The sequence below is a fragment of the Sander lucioperca genome, chromosome 5 (genome assembly GCF_008315115.2).
Source record: "Sander lucioperca isolate FBNREF2018 chromosome 5, SLUC_FBN_1.2, whole genome shotgun sequence".
NCBI classification, from domain to species: domain Eukaryota; kingdom Metazoa; phylum Chordata; class Actinopteri; order Perciformes; family Percidae; genus Sander; species Sander lucioperca.
The window spans coordinates 30,769,531-30,782,252 of record NC_050177.1 but is presented as its reverse complement, the minus strand read 5'-3'; the positions used below and the strand labels follow the sequence as shown (position 1 = coordinate 30,782,252).

General features: G+C 41.5%; 1 protein-coding gene across 1 annotated transcript in view; it reads left to right on the top strand.

Moving 5' to 3' along the window:
* Positions 1 to 12,722, top strand: part of LOC116034155 (receptor-interacting serine/threonine-protein kinase 3-like) — a 412,721-nt gene that overhangs the window by 395,987 nt on the left and 4,012 nt on the right. The window contains exons 2-10 of the mRNA XM_036001631.1: positions 7,149 to 7,291; positions 7,372 to 7,540; positions 7,883 to 8,038; positions 8,920 to 9,065; positions 9,421 to 9,470; positions 9,788 to 9,940; positions 10,038 to 10,120; positions 10,220 to 10,286; positions 11,321 to 11,396. Of these exons, the coding sequence (XP_035857524.1) occupies positions 7,155 to 7,291; positions 7,372 to 7,540; positions 7,883 to 8,038; positions 8,920 to 9,065; positions 9,421 to 9,470; positions 9,788 to 9,940; positions 10,038 to 10,120; positions 10,220 to 10,286; positions 11,321 to 11,396 (1,037 nt within the window). The 5' untranslated portion in view covers positions 7,149 to 7,154. The remainder of the gene's footprint in view (positions 1 to 7,148; positions 7,292 to 7,371; positions 7,541 to 7,882; positions 8,039 to 8,919; positions 9,066 to 9,420; positions 9,471 to 9,787; positions 9,941 to 10,037; positions 10,121 to 10,219; positions 10,287 to 11,320; positions 11,397 to 12,722) is intronic.

Genomic DNA, 12,722 nt, shown 5'->3' with positions numbered 1-12,722 from the left:
TAAACCCACTTGTGGCCTTGTACTGGATCACTTTCTGGTTTGATGCCACAAGGTTCCTTTTAGGTGTGGTAGACGACATTGCCTTGAATCTGTTCCTCGATCACGGATGAACTTCTCTTTTTTGAGTTTTGCCATTTTTCAGGGCATTCAGCACATCATAGCGCACCTCTTCTGGCATAGCTGCTCCTGAACTCAAACTTGTCAAGGGCTGAGAAGTCTCAAGCTGAAATAGGTTGATAAAACTCTGAAAAGTTTGTACTGTTTGCTGCACTTGCTCCTCAGACCGAGTGATTTCACGTGGTCTGAGATCTCTTTGTTGCTTCACTGTATGTTCGCCTCGGCCCCTTGTCATTTCCCACATGGCTTCCAGAAACTCTCCTTTGGCATGGGCAGTCAGGATATGACGTTGGCTCGCTTCGTAATTACTGGTTATTCCACAGAAATCAAATCTCAACTCTCTCAATCTCAAAAAATATGCTTAATCCCATATGGAGTGGTAATGCTTGAAAGTTACGTTTTCTCCGATTTAAGATACAGCAGAGAACTTTGGTTATACCAGCTGTACTCCTCTAGTTAGAAAGGCCGTCTTGGACTTAAATTGAAGCTTATAAACTTGGGAAGTTTATCATGTACATTTGAGGCAGTGATATCTATAATAAAATGCTTGAAAATGATCACTTTTGATGACAATTTGTCAGGTGGACAGACATTTTTTTGTCTTTTGGGGTATGTTGAGGGTGATATTTGACAGCAAAAGGGAGCAATCCCCAGAATCTTTTTCTTCTAGTTTCCCCTATGTGTCAGGATACACCATGCAAAATATTAGGGTTATATGACCATGTATGCAGCTGCAGTATCTTAATATTCACAATTACATCATTCCGCCAAAAGCTTTTCATTTCTGGGACTAAGATGCACACAAAAGGAGACAAGTGAAAAGAGAGAAGAGGGAGCGGCTCATTGTGTCCTTGGAAGGAGCTTCCCACAGCAGTCTAGAGTTATAATAGCATAACTAAGAGAGGCAGGCTAAAGAGAGGGGCCCTGGACCGGGCTCGTACTCTCCCCTGCCGGAACGGGCTTGTACTTCCTGCCTCCCTCTACTCTACTCTACTATGCTGCAACTCCTCACTCCCTAACTACAAGCTTTATCAAAGATGATGGTTTTCAGTTTATTCTTAAATGTGGCGACGGTGTCAGCCCCCCGAACCCAAGTTGGGAGCTGGTTCCACAGGAGAGGAGCCTGGTAGCTGAAGGCTCTGGCTCCCATTCTACTTTTAGAGACTCTAGGAACCACAAGTAGCTCTGAGTTCTGGGAGCGCAGTGCTCTAGTGGGACAATAAGGTACTAAGAGCTCTTCTATGTATGATGGTGCTTGACCATTTAGTGCTTTGTAGGTCAGGAGAAGGATTTTAAATTCAATCCTGGATTTTACAGGAAGCCAATGCAGAGAAGCTAATACAGGAGAAATGTGATCTCTTTTGTTAGTTCTTGTCAGAACACGTGCTGCAGCATTCTGGATCAGCTGGAGGGTCTTGAGGGACTTATTTGAGCAGCCTGATAGTAAAGAATTACAGTAGTCCAGCCGGGAAGTTACGAATGCATGGACTAGTTTTTCCGCATCGTTTTGAGACAGGATGTTCCTGATTTTGGCAATGTTACGAAGATGGAAAAAGGCTGTTCTTGAGGTTTGTTCTAAGTGGGCGTTAAAGGATAGATCCTGGTCAAAAATGATTCCTAGATTTCTGACAGTAGTGCTGGAGGCCAGGGCAATACCATCTAGGGTAGCTATATCTTTAGATAATGAAGTTCGGTGGTGCTTGGGTCCCAGCACCATAACTTCCGTTTTGTTTGAGTTTAACATCAGAAAATTGTGGGTCATATAGGATTTTATATCTTTAATGCACGCTTGAAGTTTAGCTAACTGGCCGCTTTCGTCTGGCTTAATTGACAGATATAATTGGGTGTCGTCTGCGTAACAGTGAAAGTTAATTGAGTGTTTCCTAATAATATTGCCTAGAGGAAGCATATATAAAGAGAATAGAATTGGTCCAAGCACTGAGCCTTGAGGAACGCCATGGCTAACTTTAGCGTATTTGGATGGTTTATCGTTAATATTAACAAATTGGGATCGCTCAGAAAAATAGGACTTAAACCAGCTTAGTGCGATTCCTTTAATGCCAACTAAATGTTCCAGTCTCTGTAAGAGGATGGTATGGTCAATAGTGTCGAATGCAGCACTAAGATCTAATAAGACAAGTATGGAGACAAGTCCTTTGTCAGCAGCAGTTAGAAGGTTGTTAGTGATTTTCACCAGTGCCGTCTCTGTGCTATGATGCATTCTAAATCCTGACTGAAAGTCTTCAAATAGACTATTTCTATGCAGAAAGTCACACAATTGATTAGCAACTACCTTCTCAAGGATTTTGGAGAGAAACGGGAGGTTAGATATAGGTCTATAGTTGGCTAAGACCTCAGGGTCGAGGGTGGGTTTTTTCAGAACAGGTTTTATCACAGCTACTTTAAAAGACTGCGGTACGTGACCCGTTAATAAGGACATATTGATCGTATCTAGTAATGTGGTATTGACCACGGGTAGTGCTTCTTTAAGTAGCCTCGTTGGAATGGGGTCTAAGAGACAGGTAGTTGGCTTAGCTGAAGAGACCCTTAACATTAATTGTTGGCGGTCTAAAGGATAAAAGCCGTCTAAATAAGTATCAGGTCTTATCGTTCTCTCTAGCCCTCCTGCGCCCAATGGTGAGCCGTTAGAAGCTGTGGGCAGAAGGTGATGAATTTTTTCTCTAATTGTTATAATTTCATCATTAAAAAAGGTCATGAAGTCATCACTGCTCAGAGCTATAGGAATAGATGGCTCAACAGAGCTATGACTCTTTGTCAGCCTGGCTACAGTGCTGAAAAGAAACCTTGGGTTGTTCTTATTTTCTTCTATTAGTATTGAGTAGTAGTCTGATCTGGCATTTCTGAGGGCCCTGCTATAAGTTTTTAGACTATCTTGCCAATCCACACGAGATTCTTCCAGTTTGGTGGAACGCCATTTACTTTCAAGTTTTCGTGAGATTTGTTTTAATTTGCGAGTTTGGGAGTTATACCAAGGTGCTAGTTTCCTTTCCTTCATCATCTTCTTTTTGATAGGAGCAACCAAGTCTAAAGTAGTCCGTAGGCAGGCCGTAGCAGCGTCTACAAAGTTATCAAGTTGGGAGGGACTAAAGTTAACATAACATTCCTCTGTTATATTAAGGCATGACATTGAGTTGAGTGCTGTTGGAATATCTTCCTTAAATTTAGCTATAGCACTGTCAGATAAGCATCTAGTGTAGAAACTTTTATTTAATTTCGTATAGTCTGGTAGTAGGAATTTGAAAGTTATTAAAAAATGGTCTGATAATAAAGGATCGTCAATTTTGATGCCATATTCTAGCACAAGGTCGAGGGTGTGGTTAAAACAGTGCGTGGCCTTATGCACCCTCTGACTGAAACCAATAGAATCTAGCAGTGAATTGAAAGCAGTACTAAGGCTATTGCTGTCAATGTCCACATGGATATTAAAATCACCTACAATAAGTACTTTGTCTGATTGAAGGACTACGCATGATAAAAACTCTGAGAATTCAGATAAAAACTCAGAATATGGACCTGGTGCTCGGTAAACAACAACGAATATAATTGGCTGTACTGTTTTCCATGTTGGGTGTTGAAGATTAAGAACAAGGCTTTCAAACGAGTTATAATTTAGTTTAGGTTTAGGATTAATTAACAGGCTCGAGTCAAATATGGCTGCAACTCCCCCTCCTCGGCCTGAGCCTCGTGGAATTTGGGTATTATTATGACTGGGAGGAGTGGCTTCGTTTAAACTAACATATTCGTCATGGCCCAGCCAGGTTTCGGTGAGGCAGAATAAATCAATGTGGTTATCTGATATCAATTCGTTTACCAATAATGCTTTCGATGACAGAGATCTAATCTTTAATAGTCCACATTTGATTTTCCTATTCTGTTCTATCGTTGCAGTGGTTGTTTTAATTCCAATTAGGTTGTTTAGTATAGCACCTCTTTTGTTAGCGTTTGGTTTAAACGGTCTCAGTCGGGGGACAGACACGGTGGTTATGGGATTATGAATGGGTGATTGCTCTGAAGGGAGCACAGAGGGGCGTGTAGCGCTGTATCTCTGATTATTGACTTTGGGAGAGTGTGTCTGGTCAGTGTGCTTGTGGGAGTGTTTACGGGATGTAAACAGTCAATCAGAGGTCTGGGTATGCAGGGCGTGGTGCAAATTTCCACGTAGCATCTGGCTTCCGCGTGTATTGGGATGAATCCCATCCCTGCTGAACAGGGAGCCACGTTCCCAAAACAGATTGAAGTTGTCAATAAAACCTATCTTGTGAATGCTGCATGTGAGCTGGAGACAGGTGTTAAGGGAGAGTAGTCTACTAAAGAGGCATGATCCGCGACCTAGAGATGGAAGTGGACCCGAAATAAAAACCGACTTCCCAGTGCTTTTTAAAGCCTCAATGAGAGTGGTAAAGTCTCGCCTTGTGCGCTCACACTCCTGAATCCGAGTGGACATGTCGTTATGTCCACAATGGACCACAATGCGTTTGATAGAGGTCGGAAATGAGGGTATCAGGTCCACAACTTTAGCCAGGATGTCTGCAACTTTGGCTCCGGGAAAACAGTGTGTGACAGCATTATGAAACCGTAGGTCTCTAGTGATGGAGTCCCCAATAATTACTGTGGTTAGGGGGAAGAGCGGACGAGGAGTGGGGGGGTGTGGATAGCCGGTGACGGGAGCAAAACAGTCAGTGTCGGTTTCAGATGGACAGGGAAAAGAAGAGGAAGATTGCTTACCGTTCGGTTGTGGAGATTGTTTTTGAGGAACGTTGTCATTTGGCCGATCCAGGCAGTGTAGGCCACCGGACCGTCTGACTACCGCATCCCTCAGAAGCTTTCGCCGCGCGGTAGCAATCGTCTTCCGTGACGACGGCTGGTCAGTCTGCTTTGAAGCAGGGCGAGCCCGGTGAGCCGCACTGGCCACCACCGGCTCCGACTCCGACAAAGCATTGAAGCGGTTGGAGAGGCTGAGGGCAGGAGGCGATGGAGCCCTACCCGAGGATCTCTTTCGGCCGCAAACCACCTCAGTCCAGGGTGGCTTGATAACCGGTGTCGAGCAGGACGATGGGCGTGGGCAGGCAGCTGGGTCCCATGGCGCTGTATCCTGGAAGGCCGCCGAGAGAGATGAGATCTGGCGCGACTGATTATGAGCCACGTCCAAGCAGGCGGTTAACAAAGCATCTTTGGTTTTTAAGTCCTCGGAAAGCCGACGAACATCTTCCCTGAGGTCAGCAATTTCTTTGTTTGTATTATTGAACAACGAGGAAATCCTGAGGGGGAGTGGGGACTCGCCAGGTGTAGAGGTTGCCATGAAGCTCGCGTTAGTTTAGCCGGTAGGCCTAGTCTTGATAAATTAGCGTGAGGCTAATACTTACTTACACGTAAAAATGTATCTTTGGTTTTAAAAACACTTTATTAGTATAATAAAAACTAGGCGATAGAGCCGACTGTTAAGTAGGAGGTTGAAGGCAGCTGCCGGCTGCCTCGTCCCCGCCGACTGCTGTCGCTTGTGGATGACATACAGGATGACGTACAGAAGTTACCAATTAGCACAAAGTTTTATACAATAAAGCTTTCACAAATCTAAAAGTGTGTTTTAGACATAATTAATAATTTACCTTAATGACTAAAATGCTTTAAGAGGTTAAGAGGTTAAAAAAAACGGAGGATCGGTCACTCAGCAATGTAAGTTATGTTGCTGAGTCGGATGCTGTGAATCGGAAGCCAACTTCAGCTTTAAGTTTCCCTTAAATTTCCCCTTAACCGCCAAATCGGAAGCTGGGAATCGGAAACCAACTTCAGTGTCATGAGAAAATCTGAACTAATAATTAGGGCCAGAGCACCTAATGGCGTGATCACCCTGTTATTTTTGTAGAGATTATTATTTTGCTGCGCAATCAAATTGTTGAGAAGCTTGGGATGCTTGAAAACTTAAGAAAATTCGCCCAGACTTCAGAACTGGCGTAAATGTCCAAGTGTAGTAGTAGTAGTAGTAGTAGAGATTTGGGTGTGGCCAGCAGTTTCCATAGCGCCCCTAAAAGCACACTTTGGGTTGGGATAAAGTTCCTTTATGCTATGTTTTATGTTATGGATCATTGCTCTCATCTCCTGTCGCCAACAAGAATCAGTCATATTGGATTACTTGTATTTATTTCCATTGTACGAACACGTTGAGTACTTTAGAATACACAAAAACTCACTAAACTTTGCAGCCATGTTCAATTTGTTTTACATTTTAGACAAACATATACTATGTCATAATAATTTAAATCCATTGGCTCCATAGCCAATTATTTTTAGCCTTTGAATTCTTTTATGATGCCCTTGACATTCTCTAAAACTCAACTTTTGTAAGCACTGCGAGACTTTACAGCAATTTGGTTCATGCATGACAGCCCCGTCATGTGTTGAAGGCCTTAATGTGGACAAAGTCAATCCGATTGTCACAATATTTGGTATCCACATTGCTCACATTTCGGACATATTTCCAATTTGCTTTCATAAGCTCCACCCAACCTATTTTGAATTAGTAAACTTACGTTTTTTCATGTATTCAATACATATTTTTTCAAACGTCTCCTAGAGGGTTTATTAGATTTGTTTCAAATTTGGTTTGGTATAATCCTCCGACTTGTGTGACCCTGAATTGCAAATGAATAGTTGATAGCTCGAATGTATCATAGGTAGTCAAAGTTATGTCTATAACTATGTATAGATGGTGTCATAGGTGAAGTTTATAATGTGTCGACACACAATTTTAGGCCCTTTACAGCCCTTCTTGAACTCCTCCTAGAGGGTTCAACAGATCCTTTTCAAATTGGGTGAGCAGAAGCTAAAGACCTTCCCAATTCCAAATTGCAAGGCTTTCGTGTTTTCATGGAACAGCATGCCATGAGGCAGGAAATTTGTCACACCTTGACAATAAGTTTTTTCTAATATGAATTTTAATCTGCGCCAAAATTCACATGCTGGATAAATGTCCAGCTAAGGGTTTAATTATCATGAATGATTTGCTTCTCCAGTGAACTATGGCTCAGTTTATTGAAGACTCCAGCCTCAAGGACTGGAAGGTGATTGGCTCCGGAGGTTTCGGACAAATCTACAAAGCCAGGCATCGTCAATGGGCCTGTGACGTGGCCATTAAACTGCTTCGTTATGACGACGGGTGAGTGCTTACAAAGAGTTTTCTGTTTATAATTACATTAAGTTGTGTGAATCACTTATAATGCAAACAAACACACACAGGACCAATGAATCTTTGCTGCGTGAGATCAAGAGGATGCAAGAAGCAAGCAGCCCGCATGTTATTCGTGTCCTAGGGGTCTTCAAGGGTCTACCGCCCAACTCTGGTTGGGAAACACAGCTTGGTGTGGTCATGGAGCTCATGGAGAGAGGATCACTGGCCTCCCTACAGGTAACCAGGGGTGGAAGAACCACTCATCTTTTACTTAGAGGTACAAAAATACTCTGCTATAGGTAACAGTTTTAAATTTAAAATTTAAAAAAAACATCAGAACAAAAGTATGATTGACTAATTAAAATTTGAATCTTGTCATTCCAAAAGAAAATCAAATGTAAATGTCTGAATTATGCCGTTTTTATGTTGAAATAGTTAATATTGAAGGAAAGAAGAACAACATAAATATAACAGATGATTCCAAACTTTTAAATGGTAGTGTATACAAAGCAGAAGTTGTATTTATTGCTCACTAACTCCACTATTTGTCGATCTGTAACTTTGAAAACAATCTTACAGGAAGCCTTGGATGGACCTCCACCCTGGCCGCTGGTCTTCAGACTGGCTCACCAAGTGGCTCAGGGTATAAACTACCTCCACAGTCTGCCCCGTCCCGTTCTCCACCTGGACCTGAAGCCCCCCAACGTGCTGCTGGACGACTCTCTCAATGCCAAGGTGAGTCCCAGGCTTTCAGGGGAGGTCAGGCCTCATGCTTATACCTTATACTTTATATTGTTATAATAGTTTGCACATTTTATGGAGACTAAATAAAGGCTGAAAGTCATGTAAACTACAGACATGGTTTTCCCTAAATATTGCAACTTGATAATAAGCAGAAACGACTCTAGATAAAAAGGAAGCGAAAGGGTTTTACTGTTTTAAAAGAGCCAAACTCCAGGTCTTAACATTGTACAGTATGAAGCATTATTAAGAGGAGTAAAACTGATCTTTGACTGAAAAAGACAACTTGTTCAATTAATAACTTCACATTAGCACTGATTTCAGGAATACATTTTTTTCCCGATTCAATTAAATATCAATTTGGGATATTTCAGGGACACTAATAATTTAGTTCAGAGGGGATTTTATGAATTGATATCGGATCATTCAAATGGAAATCGATAACAATCCATTTTTTTTGTGTGTGCGTATTCTCACAGCAGTAACATCAAAAACTAAATTTTGTGCCATGTCCAAAAGTAACAATTTGACGATGTGTCAAATAAATACAATTTTCCTCTTTGTTTTCCTCTTCAGATAATTTAAACCATCACATTCCTCATTTTCTGACAGTGTTGCTTATCAAAATAGTTGCCAATTAATACAATAGAGTAAATTGATTAATTAATGGACTAAATGTTTTAGCTGTACTGTATAAATTGAAAAACATATTTGATAAGCTCCTTGTATACTTTGTGTGCAAAATTCTTGATTTCTAAAGTAACTAAACAATAAATGCAGTGGAATAGAAGTAGAAAGTGGCATAAAAAGAAAATACTCAAACAAAGTAAATCCCTTTTCTGCCACCTTCCTCTCTTTGCTAATTCTTTCTGCAGCTTACAGATTTTGGCCTTTCCCGGATTTCCTACAGCGTCACACAGGTTTCCAAGGATGATAAAGAGGGAGGGGGGACGACCAACTACATGCCCCCGGAGGCGTTTGGGTTAACATACAAACCTAAACGAGCCTCTGATATCTACAGGTATAAAAGGCCCGAACCAGCACATGGATAAGAGTGTTTTATTTATCATATAATAAATAATAACTGGAGACGGGATCCCTCCTGCCCTCATGTCTACCAAGTCTAGCACAGGTTCAGTCTTGACAGGAAGTCAAAATATCAGTGACATAGTCCTTTAGAGGTGAGGGAATTGGTTAGAGTATTATAATATATATACTCAGGTGACTTCAGGTACTGATTTTGTTGTTGTCATTGATTGTGTTCATTCTCACAAAAGCCTCAATTTACAAATGACAACAAACCCTATCCATCAAACAATCAGGGTGTGATTGTTATGACATGGATAGTAATCCTGACATGTAACTCTCTCTTTCAGTTATGGGATACTCATTTGGTCCATTGTCACAGGGAAACAACCATATGAAAGTAAGTGACTGTCTTTAGCCTCTCTTACTATCATTGCTCAAATCATAATTTAAAGCGTCACATCTTCGAAAAGCTAAGGGCCACCACCCCGACCTCCCCCGTAGTGGATTTGTGTGCTCTTATACTAGGTGCTTTGGTCATAGGTACTACAGACAGTAGAGGGCCCTGCCTTTCACCAACCCCGAAAATGGGGGGTAGGGCTCACTTTAGATTTCCACTCTGTTTCTGTCCAATGGCCAGAACTTACAATAGACACAGGTTTCAGCGCTAAACTCAAGGCCACTCTGACAGCCTTTTTAATTCTTCCTCCAATGTAGATGCACAGCCCACCAGAGTGGAGCTCCTCATCCCAGAGGGACAGCGTCCACTGCTGGACGATATCAAGGGCGATGCTCTGGGGTTGGCAGAATTGAAAGGACTGATGCAGAGATGCTGGGACAATGAACCCGAACAAAGGCCTCGAGCCCTTGGTGAGGACTCCTTCATTCATCTCTGAATTGACACAGAACAATAGCTTGTGATGCCTGGCTCCAACATTACATCTTTACTCTATGTTGTGTATAACAGAGTGTACAACTGAGACAGAACAACTATATAAGATGCACAAAGATGCAATTTTTGACGCTGTCCATGAAGTGCTTAAGAAACTGGTGAGGAACAAATCTCTTCATAAACACAGAGAAATGTTGACAACATGCAGCAAATTACTGTTTTTATCATTGTGTGTAACTTTCTCTTCCCATTTTCAGGACCAAAAGGCAAAAAAAAAAGTCATGACAGAGCAGGTTCAGAGTGATCAAATCACTGAAGCTTCAGGTCTGTATTTACTGTATATACTACTGTTGTCTGGGTCCAGACCTTTGAATCCCACCACTCCTCCAAGTTAACTGATCCATCTGGCATCACGACATGAAATGGCCTTTTTTTGGTTAAAAAAATAATTGAGCCAATGTCTAATGATCAGCTTATCAGCACCATGGGTGGGACTAACTCTGTTGTAAAGCAGTTGACATAGTACTTTGTTTTGACTTTGCTCCAGTGGATTACTGGCCATCTGGCATACCATGAGTCGAAGATTTTATCGGACGTCCGGCCCTGTTTGTCTTTACCTTTTACTTTGCAAGCATACTCTGGGTACTGGGCTCTCTGGCCAATCTCAAACAAGTTAGTTAAAATTGTGCTTACGTCTTAGGCTCTCCCGTAGTCTACTCTGAAGCTACTGTTGTGGCTTTAAAACAGTGGATCAATTGTTTTAAGCGGAATTACTCATGTTATTATCAGAATTTAAACGTTTTCGGTTTGATAACTAACTATTGTATCCCCATTTAAGTTAGCATAGTGCTTAACCCAAAGTTGGCCAGCTCAGACTAGAAGTCTCTGGTGATTGGTTAGGGAAAATTCAGTTCTTTCCTGAACCAGGTGACACAAACACCTTCCCTACTACTGTTGCAGCTTTAAAACAGTGGAAAACACCTTCCCAAATGTCCTTGGTTCTCCAGGGGGGATTTGCACATGGAGTTACCCCAGAAAGGAGAAGTCTGAGGCCCATACATACATCTCAGCGAGATCCCAGTTGGGCAAGAACATTGGGGAAGACACAATCCTTATTAAAAGCCTACCAAATATCCCAATAATAGGAAAGGCTAAACCCGGACATTTGGAAAGCTTTTCAATGGGACAAAGGTCTTCCCAAGTGTTTTCACACAGGAATACTAGGCTCTGACATTAAATGCTTGTGCTTCAGGTCCTTATGTGTAGACTAACTACACGGTATATGTGTAATGTGTAAAATAACAGAGTGAAAGAATGTAACCTCTCCTCTGGGATTCATGAAATCATTCTTCTTTTAGCGGACAAGATCCAAAAGTCCCTGAGTGGAGTGAAGCTGTCTGCTGATCCACCCCAGAGTGAACTGGGCACTCTCAGGTATGGACAGACAACACAAGCTCACACTCTGCAGGAGCCTCTAATTTCTCTAATTTCATGTCTTTCTGCTCTGGTCCACCGTCATGAAGGACTTCTTATTTCTGATCCACAGAAGTCTTATTGAATGGAAACATTCATAAGAAACATTAAAAACTTGGCTGTAAAATCATTCTCATCTTAGTCCAGCTAGCAGCATGTCTCTGGGGATGGTAATGTTGGTCCAGACTGAAATAACTCAACAACTTCTAAATGTGTTGAGATGACATTTTGGAGAGATTCGGCATGGAGAAGATTTTCGGCACAAACACCTGTAGCGCTAACGGAAACGTAGCTAACATTATGGATGAACGTTGTTCTGACTCGGGTGCCTGGGTCTGATAATGGTCTGTTTCCCGACGCTTCATTAAATTACCGTTAGCGTAGTTAGCACTGAGCACTGGAGTTAAGTGCTGGCCGAGTTTGGATTGCTGTAATGGTAGTGGCTTGCTGCTAGCTGACTGATAGATAGATAGATAGATAGATAGATAGATAGATAGATAGATAGATAGATAGATAGATAGATAGATAGATAGATTTTTATTAATCCCAAAAAATGGGAAATAAAATTGGGGGCTAACGGTAACTAGCTAGTTATATGCCCCGGGGCTGTTGTCAGCTGTCATCCCGACTGAAGTCTCTCAGCGCCAGGGGAGTGAGGCAGACAGACCAGGGTGTGCTAGCTGGCTAAATTAGCATTAGATTAATTGTCTATCTAAACAGCTAACGTTAACGTTACTAGTGAACTTATTCGTGGGTTAGCCCAGTGCTGTTAACCGTGGTCAAAACAATCATACTAAAAATAACTTTGAGCGTGTTGAACAATGTTGTAACCTCATAATGTTACCCACTAAGCCTTAGCATTAACGTTAGCTACTTGTCACATTGTAGTAACGTTAAGCTGGATCGATATTGAAATGTATCAATAAAAAAGGTATCTGATGTATTACTGTGTTGCAAAGTGGCATGTAATTAATCACAAAATGATGCTGTGTGGCAAAAAAAGCAGTGTTATGGAGTATTTCTTTCTGTGACATTGTATGATTTACAATTACTATTGAACATATCATCTGGGTGACCGTGTTTTGACGGTTTTGACGGACATTACAAGTAACTAGATGGTGAAAGGTTATATGACGCCATTGACAGGCGACTAAAGGAAATGTCCTGTGTCAAAAATAAAATAACAGATTTCTCTGGGTTTGTAATTTGGTGGAAACATTTAGGATAGTATAAGAACACAACTCATAAAATATACAACATAGGTATGTTTGTTTTTAGACATTTTAA